Source organism: Notolepis coatsorum (assembly GCF_963971535.1).
Source record: "Notolepis coatsorum genome assembly, contig: SCAFFOLD_1585, whole genome shotgun sequence".
NCBI classification, from domain to species: domain Eukaryota; kingdom Metazoa; phylum Chordata; class Actinopteri; order Aulopiformes; family Paralepididae; genus Notolepis; species Notolepis coatsorum.
The window spans coordinates 1-21,373 of record NW_028174377.1 but is presented as its reverse complement, the minus strand read 5'-3'; the positions used below and the strand labels follow the sequence as shown (position 1 = coordinate 21,373).

The 21,373-nt window shown below is 41.9% G+C and overlaps 1 protein-coding gene across 1 annotated transcript in view; it reads left to right on the top strand.

Annotated features, from left to right (window-relative positions):
- Positions 1–19,294, top strand: part of macf1b (microtubule actin crosslinking factor 1b) — a gene marked incomplete at both ends in the record, with an annotated part of 39,803 nt that extends 20,509 nt beyond the window's left edge. The window contains 11 exons of the mRNA XM_084338598.1: positions 2,231–2,425; positions 4,837–4,965; positions 5,933–6,076; positions 7,968–8,156; positions 9,357–9,489; positions 11,652–11,815; positions 12,700–12,862; positions 13,774–13,928; positions 14,534–14,608; positions 14,843–14,860; positions 19,177–19,294. Coding sequence (XP_084194724.1) covers positions 2,231–2,425; positions 4,837–4,965; positions 5,933–6,076; positions 7,968–8,156; positions 9,357–9,489; positions 11,652–11,815; positions 12,700–12,862; positions 13,774–13,928; positions 14,534–14,608; positions 14,843–14,860; positions 19,177–19,294 — 1,483 coding nt within the window. The remainder of the gene's footprint in view (positions 1–2,230; positions 2,426–4,836; positions 4,966–5,932; positions 6,077–7,967; positions 8,157–9,356; positions 9,490–11,651; positions 11,816–12,699; positions 12,863–13,773; positions 13,929–14,533; positions 14,609–14,842; positions 14,861–19,176) is intronic.
- Between the last annotated feature and the right edge of the window lie 2,079 nt (positions 19,295–21,373).

Here is a 21,373-nt window from a genome sequence, read left to right as displayed (position 1 = left end):
TGTCCCACAACGTGTCATCACTCCAAAGCATTATGGGTAGCGTAGTCCCTTTTATAAACAACAATTATAGTATAGTTAGTAGGGCTGTCCCCGACTAAGGATTTGGATAGTCGACTAAGATTGGGCCAAATTTGCCGTTAGTCGACTATTGGTAAAAAAATAAAAATAAAAATAAAAATAAAAGTATAATATATATATATTTTTTGATCATTCCATTTGGGCTGTGGGGGGTGCTTAATGTCTGAAGGAGTCGACTGAAGGCTTCTTGTCCTCTGCAAAAGCATGCAATTGGTCCACTGATGGATACATCTTGATATTTGTCTAGTCTAGTGTGTTCATTAGATGGGTGAAATCCTCTTTCAGTGCCTCTGTGCCTGTTTTCGTAGGCAGTTAGCCTCTGGTATGCGTGCCATTAGCGTTAGCCACGCTTCTAGGCCTCTTTTCTTTAGGAAAGAATGATAATTATTATATATAATTTTCTTTTATAAATTATTATTATTTTTTTTAAATTCGACTTAAGAGGTTGGCAGTCGACTACGGCTCCTTTCGACGATTAGTCGACTAAACGACTAATAGGGGTCAGCCCTAATAGTTAGTATAGCTAGGATAGTTTAGTATACATAGTATAACTGTATATTGTATACGATATTGTATAGTAGTGTACATAGGACCCATTACCTTTTAATTCGTAAGCTTAGCATTGTATTGTATTTTATCTTAGTACTTTTGATCATGTCTATTTTATTATCTATTCTATTTTATTCTATTATTATATTGTATTTTATTATATTGTATTCCTGCACAAAACAGAAACCCGCCATCTTTAAATTACCTCGCATGAACATTAGCATTCATTATTTGTTTGCAGCAGGAACAAAGTGCAATAAACAAAAAAGGACACTGTGTGTTCTGCCTCATTTGTTGATGAAACAAAACCAACATCAACACAATTTACCACCAAGAGCGGAGAGTTTAGTCTCACAAAAAGATAGCTGATTTTGTTAGCTTACGTGCTAATGTCATTGGGATTTACCATTATAATAGTTAGCATTGCGGCTAGCGTACATAGCGTACAAAGATCGCTGATTTTTGTTGGCTCATGTGTTGTTAGCTGGTGAGGCGTTGGTATCGTGGAATGGAGTGGAAATACTTTAATCATCACGTCATTAATTAAATTAATAGATAATTGTCATTTCCAACATAAGTTAATGCTTAATAACGTTACACATGGGGATACTAGCTCGCTGGACACAAACATTGCTGATATAGCAGTCTGGTTAATGTTGTTATATCGCTCGCTATTGAAAAGTAGCAAAAGTTTGTTACAATCATTTTCATACTGTAACGCTACTTGCAACAGCTCTGCCATAAACACTGGAACTAATCTCGGTTACTATGTCTACACGCAACCACTGAAACCGCTATTTCGGGGGTCGCGGCCTGAACAACTTTGGGAACCCCTGATCTAGAGCAGTGGTTCCCAAAGTCGGGGTCGCGACCCAAAGGTGGGCCGCGAGCAGCCACGGGAGGGCCGCGAGACGATTAAAAAAAAATAAAAAAAAATACAATATATATATATATTTTTTTTTTGTCAGGCCACTGAACTTAGAAGCAGGCCAGGACAGTGTTTCTAGTTGTATTCTAAAATTCTATTCTATTGTATTCTAAAATGTGACTATATGGTTTTATATTAACTTAATAAATAAACAAAAACGAAAAATCTACTTATTTCAACGAACATTTCAAACTAAATAACAGATTATGCACATAAAACGCTGAAAACAACCGAAGCAACAATAGTATTTTAATGAGGCTATTATTATTATCATTATTATTTTGCAACAAGTTAGCCCTCTCATAAATAGCACATATAAATGAATAACTAACTTGAACTAACTTAATAGGATTGAAGTGATATTTGGCTTAAAAAATCGGTCGCCTGACAAAAAAAAAAAAAAAAAAAAGCCTGACGATGTGCATTGGGCCGCGGCTCTCTGACGCCTTATTTTCTGGGCCCTGGCCTGAAAAGTTTGGGAACCCCTGATCTCTAGAGGACACGGCATATACACAGATACATACATATTAAGTGATACACTCCCGATAAATAAGCTCCCCAAAATGCCAGTAGTACAATAATCTAACAAAATATCCATCGAAATAAAACGGTCTGTAATCACGTGTCTCTTGACGTCCCATCATGTAACGCCGTGGTCCCCGGTCTCCTCCGCAGGTGTTCCAGAAGGAGATGGGCAAGCGGACGGTGAGCGTCCAGGCGCTGAAGCGCTCCGCCAGGGACCTGGTGGACAGCACCCACGACGACTCGTCCTGGGTCAAGGTGCAGATGCAGGAGCTGGGCGCGCGCTGGGAGACGGTGTGCACCCTGTCGGTGTCCAAGCAGACCCGTCTGGAGCAGGCCCTGTGTCAGGTACGCAGCAACCCCCCGTCCGTCCCCGCGTTGAAGGGATATACCCAACGTGGTACCTTTAAGGAAGGAATACACCTTTGTTACATGTTTGTGTAGTTTTCTGTCTGATAACATGTGTCAAATCAAATCAAATCAAATCAAATTTATTTATAGGGCCCAACAACACACGTTAATGTCCCCATGGGCCGTACAGATCTTCTTTAAACAAGTCAAGAAGAAAACATAACAATAAGTCAAGAACAGAACAAGAACACCATAAGGTGCAAACATTTTTAGATGGATGCAAATAAATGAAAGAATGCAAGCACTCCCAGACATACCCCACGCGAAGGTAAGGAAAAACTCACTAAAACCTAACAATAGGGAAAAAAAAGCTCCACAGGCAGTGTGGAGGAGAGAAACCTTAGAAGGGCCATTCAAGGGGGGATCTCCTTTCTTAGATGTTGGTGATAGTAGTGTTGCAGACGGACAGTTGGTAAGCATGCACTCATGTGTGTAGTGGAACACAGATGAGTGCATGCAATAGCAACTGTACATTTTGAAAAATTAAAGATAGAGCTAATAGCGATAGCAACTGAACATTTTGAAAGATTAAAGATAGAGCTGATGGCAATCTATTTGAGGCACAGGGGCGGCGCAAAGAGGGTCACGTCCTCCCCGTCTTAGTCAAGGGACATTTAACACTCCGGTCGTTGCTCAGGGACAGCCGGAGACAGGGAGATAGGGGCGGCGCAGAGAGGGTGGAGGGGGGGAGAGGGGGGGGGAAGAGGGGGGGGGGGAAGAGTTAGAGAGTTCCCATGTTTGTGGTGCTGCAAAGGAGCAGACATGTAGTACCCTGTAGTGCCATGTAGTACCATGTAGTACCCCGTAGTGCCATGTAGTACCCTATAGTACCCTGTAGTGCCATGTAGTGCCATGTAGTACCATGTAGTACCCTGTAGTACCCTGTAGTACCCTGTAGTGCCACGTAGAGCCATGTAGAGCCATGTAGAACCCTGTAGTGCCATGTAGTACCATGTAGTACCATGTAGTACCATGTAGTACCCTGTACCCTAACTAAACTACCCTGTAGTAAACTACCCAGTGGTACCATGTAGTACCCTGTACCATAACTAAACTACACAGATTAATCTAAAGGTCAGTCCCCGACCAGGTGAGATCAGGGTAGGTTGAAGGAGAGAGAGAAAAGATGAGTCTTAAGCAGGGATTTAAAAGCTTCGACAGAGCAGGCGCCCCTGATGACGGCAGGTAATTTGTTCCACAGGTAGGGAGCGCGGTAGACAAAGGCTCTGTGGCCGGCGGATTTCTTTTTAACCCTAGGGGTCGATAGAAGCCCCGCATTTTGTGAGCGCAGAGCACGAGCGGGCGAGTATCGGGAGATGAGATCGGATAGATAGAGCGGTGCAAGCCCATTTAAAATTTTGTAGGTGAGGAGTAGCACTTTAAAGTCAGAACGGGCTTGGATAGGAAGCCAGTGTAGGGCGGACAAAACTGGTGTGATGTGATCAAATTTTCTAGTTCTAGTTAGTATCCGTGCAGCCGCATTTTGCACGAGTTGAAGATTTTTGATGCTTGAATTAGGTAGGCCTGATAACATGTGTCCTCTCCTCTCTGATAACATGTGCCCTCTCCTCTCTGATAACATGTGTCCTGTCCTCTCTGATAACATGTGTCCTCTCCTCTCTGATAACATGTGTCCTCTCCTCTCTGATAACATGTGTCCTCTCCTCTCTGATAACATGTGTCCTGTCTGATAACATGTGTCCTCTCCTCTCTGATAACATGTGTCCTGTCTGATAACATGTGCCCTCTCCTCTCTGATAACATGTGTCCTGTCTGATAACATGTGTCCTCTCCTCTCTGATAACATGTGTCCTGTCTGATAACATGTGTCCTCTCCTCTCTGATAACATGTGTCCTCTCCTCTCTGATAACATGTGTCCTGTCTGATAACATGTGTCCTCTCCTCTCTGATAACATGTGTCCTCTCCTCTCTGATAACATGTGCCCTCTCCTCTCTGATAACATGTGTCCTCTCCTCTCTGATAACATGTGCCCTCTCCTCTCTGATAACATGTGTCCTGTCTGATAAAAAAAACGATCGGTATCGGCAGTGTATCGGCCGATATGACTCATATATACGATCGGTGATCGGTATCGGTGGCACAAAAAAAACGGGATCGGGGCATCCCTACTGATAACATGTGTCCTCTCTGATAACATGTGTCCTCTCTGATAACATGTGTCCTCTCTCTGATAACATGTGTCCTCTCTGATAACATGTGTCCTCTCTGATAACATGTGTCCTCTCTGATAACATGTGTCCTCTCTGATAACATGTGTCCTCTCTGATAACATGTGTCCTCTCTGATAACATGTGTCCTCTCTGATAACATGCGTCCTGTCTGCAGGCTGAGGAGTTCCACTCGACGGTTCATATCCTGCTGGAGTGGCTGGCCGAAGCCGAGCAGAGCTTACGATTCCACGGCAGCCTTCCCGATGACGAGGAGGCCCTCGGTGCTCTCATAGAGACACACAAGGCAAGCAGGACTGGCTCTTCTTTTGTTGTTGTTGTGAATTTGCTATTTATTTTTTTATCCACTTTTTCTCCCATTTTTCTATATTTTTCTCCCATCCCAATTTCGTATCATCCAATTCAACCCTCCCCTGTCACGAACGCTGTTTCTTGCCTCCCACAAGCCGGCTGCAATGTGGACTAAGTCATACATAGCACAAGTCCCCTCCGGTACTTGAGGTAACAGCAGTCGCATCTTTTCACCTGCGCAGCTCGATCTCTCAGTGGCGAGGAGTAACGCGTGGGAGGCTCACGCTGCCCCTGACACTTCCTGATTCTACTGCGCAGGCGCACCAACCGACCTGTAGGAGTCACTGTCCACAACGCCCGATCCCCACCCATCAGTTTCCCACCCCCTAATACGGCCAATGTGTATTAGTATGAACGACCAGCTAAACTGAAAGCAATGTGGAGCGCTGGGCTCGAACAGGCAAGCCCAGCGTCTCCGTCATTCGTGGCGAGCGCCTTGCCCACTACGCCACGTAGCCGCCGTGAATTTGCTATTTTTAAGCGGTTATTTTTATCTTAACTTCTTTTTCTCGACCAGTGCACTTACATGTACTTACATTTCATGCTATGAGCTTTTTCTTCCTTTTTAATCACACGGAGAAGAAACATGTCCACATACTTCACGCATTCCTCTGCGATGATGAGGTGTTCTGGTGGAGGAGTGTGTGGACAGTTTGAAAACACACGGTTCGGCTCGACGGCCATGATGATCTCATCGGAGGTCGAAAATAGCTTTTCCTAGCTTCACACACGCAGTACATCATTACGTTCTTTTTTTTTTACACACAAACCGGTCGGCCACATTGTAACATTACCACAGCGACCTCATCATCACTGGCTTTCATCCTGTCCTGTACAACCTTGATGACTAAGTGCCCGAATCCCTGTTTTTCTTCCATTTCCCCGCTGTTTCCATTGTGAAGGAGTTCATCAAGAAACTGGAGGAGAAGCGCGTGGGTCTGAATAAAGCGACCTGCTTGGGGGAGGCCATCCTGACCATCTGCCATCCAGACTCCATCACCACCATCAAACACTGGAACACCATCATTAAAGCACGGTTTGAAGAGGTCAGTCTGCAGCAGCCGCCATGTGCCCGTCAGAGTACCGTCATCATACACCCCGGGCTGCAAGCCTGGTGTAAGAGTGAAAGCAGCCACCCCAGAACCTGATTCTGATCTGTCCTGATCCTGATTTCATGCTTTTAAACCACACTTCCTTTTATTCTTAATGCTGTTAAGTTAGGAATGCATGGGTGGTGCCACATTCTTTGCTGCCTATACCAATTCTGAATGCGAAGCCTTTAAGTATACTGATACCACCGTGGGCCGGATGAGGCCTCTAGAGGCCCTCGGGGAAAGTAGGTATTATGGGCCCTCCTGGTCCTCAGGGGAATCCCAGAACAAGGGGGGGGGGGGGGGGGGCATGCTCCCCCCAGGAAGAAATTTTTTTCCAACAGCCCTAGATTACATAATTCGAGGACCTTTTGATAAAGGAAGGGCCTGTTGTATTTCAAACAGTATGCCGGGGCCCCTTTCAATTAAAACCATGCTTGCATGGGCATATATACTCCAATTGAAATGAGTAGAATGATGCTCAATTAGCATGTGGGAAGATGTTCCCAAACATCTCTTTGATGTTCCCAAACATCTATTTGATGTTCCCCCAAACATCTCTTGGATGTTCCCAAACATCTCTTTGATGTTCCCAAACATCTCTTTGATGTTACCAAACATCTCTTTGATGTTCCCAAACATCTCTTTGATGTTCCCAAACATCTCTTTGATGTTCCCAAACATCTCTTTGATGTTCCCCCAAACATATCTTTGATGTATCCCTAACATCTCTTTGATGTTCCCCCAAACATATCTTTGATGTTCCCCCAAACATCTCTTTTGATGTTCCCAAACATCTCTTTGATGTTACCCCAAACATCTCTTTGATGTTCCCCCAAACATCTATTTGATGTTCCCCCAAACATCTCTTTGATGTTCCCAAACATCTCTTTGATGTTCCCCCAAACATATCTTTGATGTTCCCCCAAACATCTCTTTTGATGTTCCCAAACATCTCTTTGATGTTCCCCCAAACATTTCTTTGATGTTCCCCCAAACATCTCTTTGATGTTCCCCCAAACATCTCTTTGATGTTCCCCCAAACATCTCTTTGATGTTCCCCCAAACATCTCTTTGATGTTCCCAAACATCTCTTTGATGTTCCCCCAAACATCTCTTTGATGTTCCCCCTAACATCTCTTTGATGTTCCCCCAAACATCTCTTTGATGTTCCCAAACATCTCTTTGATGTTCCCCCAAACATATATTTGATGTTACCAAACATCTCTTTGATGCTCCCCCAAACATCTCTTTGATGTTCCCTAACATCTCTTTGATGTTCCCAAACATCTCTTTGATGGTCCCAAACATCTCTTTGATGTATCCCTAACATCTCTTTGATGTTCCCAAACATCTCTTTGATGTGCCCTAACATCTCTTTGATGTTCCCTAACATCTCTTTGATGTTCCCACCATCTCTTTGATGTTCCCTAACATCTCCTTGATGTTCCCCCAAACATCTCTTTGATGTTCCCACCATCTCTTTGATGTTCCCTAACATCTCCTTGATGTTCCCCCAAACATCTCTTTGATGTACCCAAACATCTCTTTGATGTACCCAAACATCTCTTTGATGTTCCCAAACATATCTTTGATGTCCCCCCTAACATCTCTTTGATGTCCCCCCTAACATCTCTTTGATGTTCCCCCAAACATCTCTTTGATGTTCCGGTCGGCCCCTGCTGACGGTCTGGGGGCTCGGGGGGGGCGTTTGCCCAGTGTGCCTGGTCGGTAATCCACCAGTGCGGCCCTCCTGGACATCACAGATACACAGAGTATAGCTACAGCTCCAGGTGCGTCCACTCTCTGCCCTGAACGACGGCCTCGTTCTCGCCCCGTCTCCCAGGTCCAGGCGTGGGCCAGGCAGCACCAGCAGCGTCTGTCCGGGGCCCTCGACGAGCAGCTGGCCACCCAGGAGCTGCTGGAGGGCCTGCTGGCCTGGCTGCAGGGGGCCGAGGGCAGCCTCAACGACAAGGACAAGGAGGCCCTGCCACAGGAGCTCGACGAGGTCAAAGCACTCATAGCCCAGCATCAGGTAATGTGTGAAGTTGTTGAATATTATTAACTATTGAATGCTATTGAAATGGACCTATCTCAAACCCTGCCCTCTTTTCTTGATCCTCCAATCACAACTGTCGCTTACCTCGGACAACAAAGTTTGTCCGAGGTAAGCGACAGTTGTGATTGGAGGATCAAGAAAAGAGGGCATGGTTTGAGATAGGTCTATTATAGAACTGAATATTATGCCGTTTATTTTCTCTATATAATGTCGTATGTGAGAGGTTTCAGTCATTTGGTGGATTGCAAGTTGTCTGAGTTAAAAGGAAACTAAAAGCATTTAAAAGGTCTCCCAAAAGTCACCCCCGTCTTTCATCATTTCTTCTTCTTCTTCTTCTTCTTCTTCTTCTTCTTCTTCTTCTTCTTCTTCTTCTTCTTCTTCTTCTTCTTCTTCTTCTTCTTCTTCTTCTTCTTCTTCTTCTTCTTCTTCTTCTTCTTCTTCTTCTTCTTCTTCTTCTTCTTCTTCTTCTTTTTCATAATTCATCTTCATCATCATCATCTTCTTCTCCTCCTTCTCCTTCTTCTTCTTCTTCTTCTTCTTCTTCTTCTTCTTCTTCTTCTTCTTCTTCTTCTTCTTCTTCTTCTTCTTCATAATCTTCTTCTTCTTCTTCTTCTTCTTCTTCTTCTTCTTCTTCTTCTTCTTCTTCTTCTTCTTCTTCTTCTTCTTACATACAAATGTTATATATACACAACATACACACCCCAATGGCATGAGATCATTTAACTTTGTTCAAATACAACTGAACCTCACTATGAATTGAAAATGGGGGACCCTGTGATGTAAACAAGACAAACGTCTTTCTCTGGTCTGCATCATCTTAACAATTGTGTGTATTGAGCCGTACTGTATTGTACCCATTCTGCAATCTGTTTAATAAAGTTTTAATTAATTCATTCATTCATTCACTTTTCAAGAAATCCATTGAGGGGAAAAAGGTGACAGGGTCTTGAAATAAACGTGGCAGTGCCTTTGAAGATGCTAAGCCAACTCTTGAAACAAGCTCATTACAGCAACGTGAGATCACCTCACCGCCGGCGGCAGATGTTGTTCGCTTTGTTGTTTCCTTAACTTAAGAAACGACGGTCTTTAAAAAAAAAACTAAACGCGAGATACGTTCCTAGTTCCTGTGTCGATAATGGCTTGTCGCGGCGTGCCGCTCTCTCTCTCTCTCCGCAGATGTTCATGGAGGAAATCACCAGGAAGCAACCAGATGTTGACAAAATCACCAAGACGCACAAGAGGAAGGCCACGGTGATGGAGACCCAGATCCAGTCCCAGATCCCCGTGTTGGACAAAGGAAGGACAGGAAGTAAGTGGGCACCCCTGACCCCGAGCCTCGACCCCGACCCGCAGCCATCTGGTCCCAGTGCTGCCGATGCTATATCCTCATCCTGCAACCTCTTATTCCATTATAGAATGATATCATCTCTGTCACATTCCTGTGGTCTATTCCTGTACTACTCGGTGGCTTGGGGAGAGAGGGGGGGGGGGGGGGGGATTAAGAGTTGGATTACATAGTGAAAAGACAAAAGTTGAGTCGGTCAATTCACTTTTTTCCGTTTAGTCCAGTGGTTTTCCCAAACTGTGGGGGGTGCGCTCAGGCAAACTGCAAGGGGGGTTGGGGGGTCGCGGGGAGACGGGATGGAGGGAGAAAAAAAATTATGTTTGTTCCCTTATATAGTTCTGTGATTGTTCCACTACTAGTGGAATGCTGGCACAGCGCAGGGTGGAGAGAGAGGTCTGGTTATCAGAGATTACCGGTGGAACATGAACGTCAGAGTGGAACAAATCTTATTCCGATTTGAATACAATGCGTTGCTCACCGGAGCTGTACACAAACACTGTCGCTAGGCTGCCGTCACAGTCAGTTAAAATTAATATCAAAGTCTGGTGATGTCACCTATGATAGCGAGCTAGCTAGCTGACGCTAACGTTGGCTAACCAACCAGGGAGAGAAATGTGCTACTCTGATGTATGTACAGTATTATTATTAGTGCTGTCAATAGATTAAAACAAATTAACTAATTAATCTAAAAAAAAAAATTGTAATTAATCTAGATTAATCTAGATAAAAAATAGCATTTTTCTACTTAAGACCGAAGCTTGTAACAGATATTTACTTGAGTAAAATCAAGGAATTAATGTAAAATCAACACAAAGAAAGTATATTTAGATTCAAAGACTATTTTAATAGCTTTCTTTGAATAGTTTCTCTCCTGTGAAATACAAATGTTCAACAAAAGCATCAACATTGACTCAGCTAGACCTCTTTCTTATATCCGTGGCACTAAGATTGAGGATTTTTCACTCCATAGATTAATCTAGATTAATTTATTTTAATGCTTTAAATCATTTAAATTAATCTCCAAAGTTAAAGCATTCATTTTGACAGCCCTAATTATTATACATATATACAATTGAATCACTTGTTACACACTCAACTAACCGCCTAGGCCAGTCCTTCATACCAGCGGCCATCAGGCTCCACAACAGTGGGCAGGGACTGCTGCCAGACATCCAACTACAACTACTAGGAACCTAAAAAGGCCAATAACACTACCTTATGCATACTGCACCTTATATGAATACTGTATATTTCAGTTAGTTAGTACCTTATGCATACTGCACCTTATGTGAATACTGTATATTTCAGTTAGTTAGTTAGTTAGTTAATTGTATTGACGTGTTATATTGTTTACACTGCTTGTTTTTACTAGGGATGCACCGATCCGATATTGGTATCGGCCGCCGATATCAGTAAAATAGCTGGATCGGGTATCGGTAAAAAAATATATATATATCGGATTTTTTAATTTTTTTTATATAAATAAAATAATATAACCATTCAATACATTTATATCTATGTGTTAATTTGTTACATTTAGTTTCACTAAGTTAGGAAAGTAATGTTTTTAAGTCAAGCCTGATGTTGCCTTGCACAAAAGAATGATCCCAGTCTCTTCCACACAGTGACAGTGAGGCATACAGTTTATTAATTGAATGAATGAAGTTTATTTTCTGTCTTTGTTTACAACAAATCAAAAACACACTTGCGATCGTTTACAATTCTTAAAAACAAAATATATTTTAATATATAAAAAAAAATGTGGATACATTTTTTATTTTGTTACTTTTTTGGAGAAAAAAATTTGGACAATGGGTATCGGATCGGTATCGGTATCGGCCGATACCCAAACCCAGGTATCGGTATCGGGACTGAAAAAGTCGGATCGGTGCATCCCTAGTTTTTACTACCTGTACCCCCCCTCCCCTTGCCCCATGCTGCTATGATGCCTGAATTTCCCCAAGGGGATCAATAAAGGAATATCTCATCTTATCTTATCCTACACTGTATATTGTTATTGCACTTTACTGTTACCTTGCACTCTGGTTGGATGCCAAACTTATTTTTGTTTGTACTGTACTTGTGCCACACAATGACAATACATTTTAATCTAATCTAATCTTTAGGAAAACGTTCTCCCACACAAGCCATGTACCAGTCGGCAACACAGCCCCCTATTGAGACCAAGAACCCACGCGTGAACCTACTGGTCAGCAAGTGGCAGCAGGTGTGGCTCTTGGCGCTGGACAGGAGGAGGAAACTCAACGACGCCATGGACAGACTGGAGGAGGTACGTTTGTCCTAGGGATGTCCGATATTATCGGCCGATATCGGCATTAAAATGTGATATCGGAAAATATCGGTAACGGTTTTAATTTTTTTTTACATTTCTATAACCTTTATTTACACAGGCAAGCAAGTAAGAACAAATTCTGATTTTATTTATTGTCAAAAGTATGCATAATGTTGTGTTAATTCCACAACAAGAGATATGTAATGTTGATTACCTGAAATTATTCCATTTTTGGGGGGGGGGGGGAAACCCTGCATATATCGGTATCGGTTGATATCGGTTGATATCGGTATCGGAAATTAAGAGTTGGACAATATCGGTATATCGGTATCGGTAAAAAAGCCAATATCGAGCATCCCTAGTTTGTCCTTTTTGTCCCCCCTGGGGTTGCGTCTATCACTCAGCAACCGCCTCATACGACGAAATGATCTAACGTAAGTCGCGCATCTGCTACCATCTGTAGTGGCCGCTTGTTCCTCCCCAAATGTATTATTGACAAGCGTCACGATGCACCCCGCTTAGTTAATTCTCTACGCTGTAACAAAGTTGTGGATGTTGATAAAGGTTGAATGTCCAGGCTGCTTCTGATGTAGTTTGCAGGGTTTATTGTCCAAAAGAATAAATGATGAAATGATGGTTTGACAGAACAGTTTGTCAGTTGTTCAACTTCTAATGTCGGTTTTTAGCTTCTACACCATCTATAGATGTACTGTATATGTATGCCACACACACACACAATGGAAATATATTCACACGACATACACACTTATACCCAAATATTGTTATGGATTTCTGGATGCACACCCATTTCCGTCCAGATTTTGGACTTTTCTAGTGTTCAGTTCAATACTATGTGTGTCCTTGTTTCTCTCCCCGTCCAGCTGAAGGAATTCGCCAGCTTTGACTTTGACGTGTGGCGGAAGCGCTACATGCGCTGGATGAACCACAAGAAGTCTCGAGTCATGGACTTCTTCCGCCGCATCGACAAGGACCAGGATGGAAAGGTCACCAGGCAGGAGTTCATCGAGGGCATCCTGTCCTCCAGTAAGTCGCTAGACAACATAGACATAGAACGTGTACGTCAGATCCTTAACATTACCTTGTGAGGCAGCTGGAAATCACGAAAACCGAGAGCTCACACGAGAATCCATCTAGTTAGGCTTCACGTTATTTGCTTGTGGCCGAACCACCACAGTGGTTCGGACCAATCAGCGTCCTTTGAGGAACTGGCAGCTACGGGCGTGGTTTAGGTGTGGCGTTTGTTACCTTCTTTGAATAAATAAAAAAAATTGGTATTCGTATTCCTTACAAAGACAGCTAGAATCGTCTACCGACATGCTAACTACATAGCTAGCTTCTTCAGCGCTCTCCTACAAGGTCATATGGTTTGTTGATCTGATTGGTTGAAGTTGGCCTGTGATAGCCGGTTGGGGTTCATCCAACAATCACCTGCCAAGTATTTTCGGAAAGTTTCCAAGGACAACTTCTCAGACGGCTCTGTGTAACAAACCATCTGGTGCATCTGGTTAATTTATGGTAGTATTTCTCACCTGGCGGGTGATGTTACATTCTGACGCAGAAAAGACAACAGTGTTAGCTAATGTATTGGGCCACAACTTCATGGCCACGGTATCATTTGAGTTCTTTTTGGACACCATTTGAGAACCACTGACCACTGAACCATCTCTAAAGCACACAGACGTAAGGGATTATATAATATGTTATAATAGTTTGGGAAGAAATTATTTCAGGTTTATTATTACACATTGTTTCACCACTGAGTAGATTAGGAATGGCCGTCATCATAGTTGTAAATTAATCTGCATATTTATTTAGGACATCATATAAGCGTGTACATATAGAAACGACCATTTAAACTAAATGATTATGTATTATTTATAGCCATATAATACTGTTGCCTCTCATTGCTTTATTCCATCATCTCCACTTCACAGAATTCCCCACCAGTCGCCTGGAGATGAGCGCCGTGGCGGACATATTCGACAGAGACGGCGACGGCTACATCGACTACTACGAGTTTGTGGCGGCTCTCCACCCCAACAAAGACGCTTACAAGCCGCTAACCGACGCGGATAAAATTGAAGACGAGGTACTTTAAACACATTTCTTTTTTTTTATTCTTTTTTTTTATTATCTTTTTCCCCCTCCTTTTTCTGATTTTTCTCCCATCCCACTGTTAGTCGTTATGCCAATTCCCAACCCCCTTACTGGTTGTTGCGCACCCCCCCTACTGTTGGTCCGAGAGGCCGGAGACTGTCACATGCTTTCCTCCGACGCATGTGCAGCCAGCCGGCAGCCAGCCTGGCAGCTCAGATTCTCACTGGGAGAGTGTAACGTGTGGAAGGTCGCACTACCTCTCTCCAGATCCTACCCTCGCTGAGGAGGCGCCCCGACCGAACTGTAGGGGTCGCTGTCCACAACGCCCAGGACCCACCCGCCAGCTTTCCCCACCCCCTAATACTGCCAATTGTATTAGTGTGAACGGCCAGCCAAGCTGGTGACAACGCCGGGAGCTGGGCTCGAACCCAGCATCTCCGGCGTTGGTGACGAACGCAATCTCCGCTACGCCACCTGACCGCCCTTAAACACATTTCTTGACGTGAAATTCAAATAATGAATCCCGGATGTCAATAAGTGGCCGTGGTTATGGGATTTTTTTGCGGCTGAAATAAGCGGTTTCTCTTTCTTTCGTAGGTCACACGTCAAGTGGCCAAATGCAAGTGTCCCAAACGATTCCAAGTGGAGCAAATTGGCGCCAACAAATATCGGGTAAGATGATGTTTCCCTGATGTTGACATGTCACTTAGAGTCAAGTGTATCAACAATGAAAGTTATCATGCACGTAAAATGTTTTACAGTATTTAATGTATACATGTATACAATGATACATTTAATTTAAATCGCGAACGTCTTAAAGGTGAGTCTTTGTGAATAATAATTAGTTTTGTGGCCAAAACAAAAATAAACTCTAATGTATGTATTTTTTCCATGGTTCTTCACCAGTTCTACCTTGGAAACCAGGTACATTTTGTTTTTTGTGTCTTCCGTCATGTGGTCTATATGTCCCTTGTTTATTCACCATGTTTGTTTTTCTAAATTAACATTTTCTGCCCAGATGTTGACAAGGATGGAACTCAATAGTAGATGATGACCAATGATGTTTATTTTTTTTAAGAGGAAATTGAGAATATTGACTCTCTTTAGGATTCGTATATGTTAGAAACAGCTGTGTGTGTGGACTGTTTCATGAGTGTAAAGGTTAGGCAGATGGGAAAAGTCCACAGTGAATGGCCGTGCAAAGCTGACATTTCTGGCCTTTTAACAGCTGTGTATGGCTGTAATCTAGTTGAAGATGAGGAGGATGTGAAAATGCCAATTCACGATTATTTTTTTGAAAAGACACAGAATTTTAACCACAATACCAAAAAACGAAATCATCACAAAGCAGTCTGGTATATCAGGCTAATTTATACAATATTTGGAATTTGGAATATTCTCTTATCTGCTTTTGAGTTTCAGAAGATTATAATGTTACTGTATCGATATCATCCCCAGTATATGTTCTTAATTTCTTATGAGTCCATGGGCATACATTTGCTGGGCCGTTTGGAATCTAACGCTTTATATGTGCTTGCATTCGCTGCTTCAATATCATGAGAATGACTTCAAACCTCAACAATGGCTGACATATTGTTTCCGTTTATCTGACCCTATTCATTTATTTATTTATACCGTGTGGTTTTAAAGGAATATATATATACATATTTATTTTTTTGCTTGTTATTTCATATGTCCTGACAAAGGTGCATGTTGCAAGTCTAGAATAAATGTCCAATAATATGGGGGGGGGGTCTTATAATTCCGAAGCTTGCAGGGATACGACCTAATATTGGCGGGTGATAGGGTAACAGGGGTTGGTGTTTACGGTGAGAAGGGGCTTCAAAGGGGCAAATACTGTAGCTGGTGGTGGTGGACGCTGGGTGTGCGACGTGTGTGTATGCGTGTGCGTACGCACGTGTGTATGCGCGTGTGTATGCGCATGTGTGTGTGTGTATGCGTGTTGAGTAAACACGGAAGCGTACTTATATATGCAATACTAGTTTTGTATTGTACTCAACACAACAATGAAATGAAACAATTCTCTTAACAGTTCGGTCTGGTTCACTGCTTACACGACTCCCTAAACGCCGACGAGCCGATAGCAAACAGAGAAAATCAAAATGTTACCTCTCACCTTGCTGTTCTGGAGAGCTGTATCCTGGTAAATGGTTATTCTTTAAAAATATGTTGTTGTTGTGCTCTCTTTTAATCTCCCACCCACCCACCACCGTCACCACCGCCACCCTCCTCCCCCCGCTCTCTTCAGATCATTTTATTATTATCATTTATTTTCAATCTCCCCCATCGCCCTCTTTTTTCTTACCGTACTTGATCGCCGCCAAAAAAAAGAAACAAGATATCACCCCCGTCGCATTCTAATCATTTGTTTTTTTGTTTTGTTCATGGCAATCATATTACGCATACGACTGCTGCAAGGTTTGAGCGGTTTAAAGAGAGTGTGAGAGAGAGAGAGAGAGAGAGAGAGAGAGAGAGAGAGAGAGAGAGAGAGAGAGAGAGAGAGACTCAGTCTGTACCCCTAACCCCTAACTGACGGGGGGGGTTTCATGGGTTTGTGTGGTCATGTCTGCGTGTTACACCGTAGTGGACGGTACAGTATATAATATAAAGAGAAAAGATAGATATAGTCATATATATCATACCAGCCATCCCCGCCATGCTGTTTTTCCTTTGTGTTTTCATCGGAGCTATCGCTGCATTGCCCCTGCATCGACATCATGAATGCACCGTGTATATAATATACTGCATATTTATACTGCATACCGCTGTGTGGTCCATAGTGGTAGAGAGTGCAAGTTATACGTGGCGGTTTTTGCAGGAGATTGCCGTCTCGTGTGTCTTGTTTGATCGGTGTGTGCTATGAAAATCCTTCTTGCAGAAAAAGCATGCGGCCGTGATCGTTTGTGACTTTGTGCGGGATATGTCCTTGTGAACCGTGTTGTTGTGACTGTGTGGGATATGTCCTTGTGAACCGTGTTGTTGTGACTGTGTGGGATATGTCCTTGTGAACCGTGTTGTTGTGACTGTGTGGGATATGTGTCCTTGTGAACCGTGTTGGTGTCTGAAATCTCCCCTACGGTCACATCCAACCTGTATCCATCTATCTATAGTAGTGATGCACGATATATCGGCCGCCGATATAATATCGGCCCATATGGCAGTTTTTTTACACATCGGTATCGGTCCGATATCAAGATAGGGCAGATATTAATTTTTTTTTTTTTTTTTTACATGTTTTGGCCTTAAATAGTTTCAAAATATCAGTAATTTCTGAAAATAAGTTACAAAAGTAAAAAAATTATGCGTTTTGGAAAATAGCTCTTTATTTGATCATAAAAAAGTGTTTTCTATACAGAGATATCGACATCGATAAATATCGGTATCGGCCATAACAGCAATATTAATATCGGTTATCGGTATCGGCCACAATTTTCACATCGGTGCATCACTAATCTATAGGCTATCTTCTCCCACTTATAGCATCTTATAAAGACAATGCCGAGTCACCTCCTATGTTAAAGTGAAAATGTAATTCGTCTTTTTTTCACAAGATACTCAGAATTTGCCTTTGTACGTATCCTTCGTAACTGTAGTCCCCCACACACACACACACACACACACACACACACACACACACACACACACTATGCACATGCATGTCTTCAGAAACGTTGCACAGGGTAATGCCCCTGGAGCAGTTGAGGGCTTTAGTGCCTTGCTCAAGAGCACGTTGGCAGCAATGGTGGGCACCACAGGTCAAATGCACGCAGCTGGAGTCCAGTTTTTGTTTTGTTTAATGCGTATAGTATTCCTTTGAAAGCCATCTTGGTCCCAAACAGCAGGTAATCAACTGGCAGATGATTATCATCAAATGTCAGCTGTAGCCAATGAGCTGTGGCTCTGCACCATATTGTATGATGAAACACTATGAATAGTTAAAGCCAGTGCTGTCTGATAAATGTTGTGTTAAAGAGGAAGGTAAAGGTAAATCATGATGCAACGATGCCCCCTAGTGGTATGATAATGTCCCTGCATGCATTGGTTTGTTCATAGGTTCTTTGTACATGCGGTGCAGTTGACCGAAACCAACTGACGCTTCAAGGAAATAAGTGGACATTACCGCCTGTTTGGAGATCAGTTGACAAATGTAATTCTCTGTCACTCCAAAAATGTGGCTTAATTAACCTCTTCCTCGGGCAGGCTCGTTAAGTTGTCAAAATAAAAGCATGGCGAATGTCCTGAGCAATTACGACAATTCACGTCGCTGCTTAAAGTACCACATAACTGCAAAAGTCGTTAGCTCAGAATGTAAACAGTCATCAAAGCTTCCTTTCTTTCTAAAAGGAGGCGGTTATTATGGCAGAACCGAAACCGAAGAGCACAGCAGGGCCTCATATATATGATTCAATATAAAAGGATCACAATTTGTTGATTTCAAGTCGTGCGCCACACATCGATCTAAAACAATCACCCCCACCAATCAATCAAATGCATGAACGCGCACTTTGGAGAAGTTGGACAAACCGGTTGGATTGACCCTCGTGAGATTTGTCTCTTTTTGAGAAACATTGATGGTTGATGTTGTCAGAGGTCCCTGCTGGTTTATAACTGTGCAACAGGAACAGGACACCGGGCAGAAACATTATAATTATATATAATAATTATCTTGAAACATTCTAATTTGAACAGAACATTTTCTGACTTAATTAAAGGTTTCATTCCAAAATACTGTGTAGCTATCCATTGTCGCCCCCATAATGGATATTGTTCAATATATGAAAAGTCACTTCACAAACTTCAATTGATATTGGATATCTCGCATTCTGGAATGAAAAGTCACTTCAAACGTCAATTGATATTGGATATCTCGCATTCTGGAATGAAAAGTCACTTCAAACGTCAATTGATATTGGATATCTCGCATTCTGGAATGAAAAGTCACTTCAATTGACCATATATCCACACGGTGGCCATTTTGCTCTTGTGTCACACTTCCAAGGAACTCAACCTGAGCGTGACATAAGAGCAAAATGGCCGCTGTGTGATTATGGTCAATTCAAGTCTGGTTTTCTGGTGTTGCACATCTTTAAGCCCACAGTATAGTGCAAGTGGTTTTGGCGACTCCCTTTTCACGTGTCTCCCTCTGCTCCCTACCCCCTCCCCTCTCCTCCTCCTCCTCCTCCTCCTCCCCTCTCCTCCTCCTCCTCCTCCTCCTGCAGTTCGGAGACTCCCAGCAGCTTCGCCTGGTGCGTATCCTGCGCAGCACCGTGATGGTGCGGGTGGGCGGGGGCTGGATGGCACTGGACGAGTTCCTGGTGAAGAACGACCCCTGCCGAGGTAAGGGTTCAAAGGTCAAAGGGTCACCACACGTGACATCACTCAACGCGGGGGCTGAGTCACCCTGTTGAGACTCCTCTCTTTGAAGTTTTAGGAGGCTGAGCGGACAAAGGGCAGAGTAATGATCCAGGCCTTTAACAACCTCGCAGATCTAATAAAGTGCCTGTATTGTTGCATTTGCTATTCGTGCTTTTAACGTTTGAATAATTATGCCTTTAAATGATTTGCAGCTTAGGTTCCCTGTTCACTGAAGACTACTTAATGTCGAAGAGGAGTTGTCCAAACCGATGAAAGCATGCGGATTGATTTGAAATTGAGTTAAATATGTATCCCTACACGTTTGTCTTTTTCTTTTCTTTTTTAAAGCATTATTGATCATAAAAAAAAGGTCTAATAAAAGGTGCTCATAGCCTACTCCTATGGATAAGACTTTTGAGGGTGGGACTGATCATTAATGTAATTTAAAAAAAATTAAACAATGTAGAAACAAAACAATGTAGACAAAATAAATAGCATCTTACAAAAAAAAAGCACCACACTGTTACTAAAATATGGTTTATATTCCAGGTAATACAGCACATAGGTCCTTAGAATCTGTATTTAATGTAATTAACTGTACTGTATGATATATGTCCGCTACAGTACTATTGTTTATTATATAAGTTCCTTCCTATTGTACTGTATATGCTTACTGATTGGCTGGATATTCAGATTCAGATTTAGAGTTTTATTTGCCACATGGAATCAATACAATCAGAGTTTCTTCATACACAATCTTAAATATCATACCATGGACAAAAGGAGCAGGAAGAAGAATAAATCTTATAGTTACCTGCCGTATAGTATATAGTATACAATAGTACTATTGTTTATTAAATAAGTTCCTTCCTATTGTACTGTATATGCTTACTGATTGGCTGGATATTACATAGTGATACAATATTGCTACAATAATATGACATCATATCAGTTTCAGGGCAACATATCTATACAGGGGATAAAGGGCCAACATTATAGACTAGCTATAATGTTTAAAAAAAAATATATATATATATATATATATATATATATATATATATATAAAAATTAGTGCTGTCAGGCGATTAAAAAAATTAATCTAATTAATTACAGGATTTGTAATTAATTAATCTAATTAATCGCATTTTAATCGCATAACCATTTTATGCCTGATATTCTATATTCTATAATCATATTTCAAATTGCATGTGTCCGGATGGCAGAATTCAGTACTGTATCTACAAAACCTTCTGTTTAATCATCTTCCATCTATTAATTTGCTTAGATTTTTCAGGTCTGGTCAATTTGAGCATAGTGTTATTCACAGTCAAAGATAAAAAAAAAAATGCATTGATATTCTCATTTGGTTCATTACAATTTACTCAAGCCTAGTAACAGACACAGTATTTCTGACACTGGGAATACATTACCTGAGATCCATAGATGTCCCTAGAATCAGATACCAAGAACATGCAAATGGACCATATTAAAAAAAAGTCTGTAAATGGGTATTCTACGTTCTTATGGAATGAATGAGATGAAAAATTTTATTAAAAAAAAAGAAAAAAAAAATTAAATACATTTTGAGTTAATTTTCATAATGCGATAATTTGCGGTGTAATTAATTAATCTAATTAACGCGATAAACTGACAGCCCTAATAAAAATGTATATACACTTTTTATATAAATAACCCAAACCCCACTAGAAATGGTAAACGGCTTAATGCTTTTTTGAGAACAAAAATCACCTTTTGAGTTCAGTGGATTGAGGAGCGCTGGAAGTGAAGAGGACATGGGCTCTCAACACAGCGCCCACTACTGTCCATATTTAGAGTGTTTAAGGATTACGAGAGAACAATAGAGGTAATTTGCAAAACAATGATGCTCTTCAGATTGCTGCATTAGATAAGATTAGATGATAGTTTATATATTAGATTATAGGGCTCTTATGAGAGAAGGAGATAGACACAAAGAAAAGCAAAATAATATTAAACTGAGTTTAGAAAGGTGTATATTATATATTATTAAATGGGTTAGGAACAGGGGGGGGGGGGAATGCG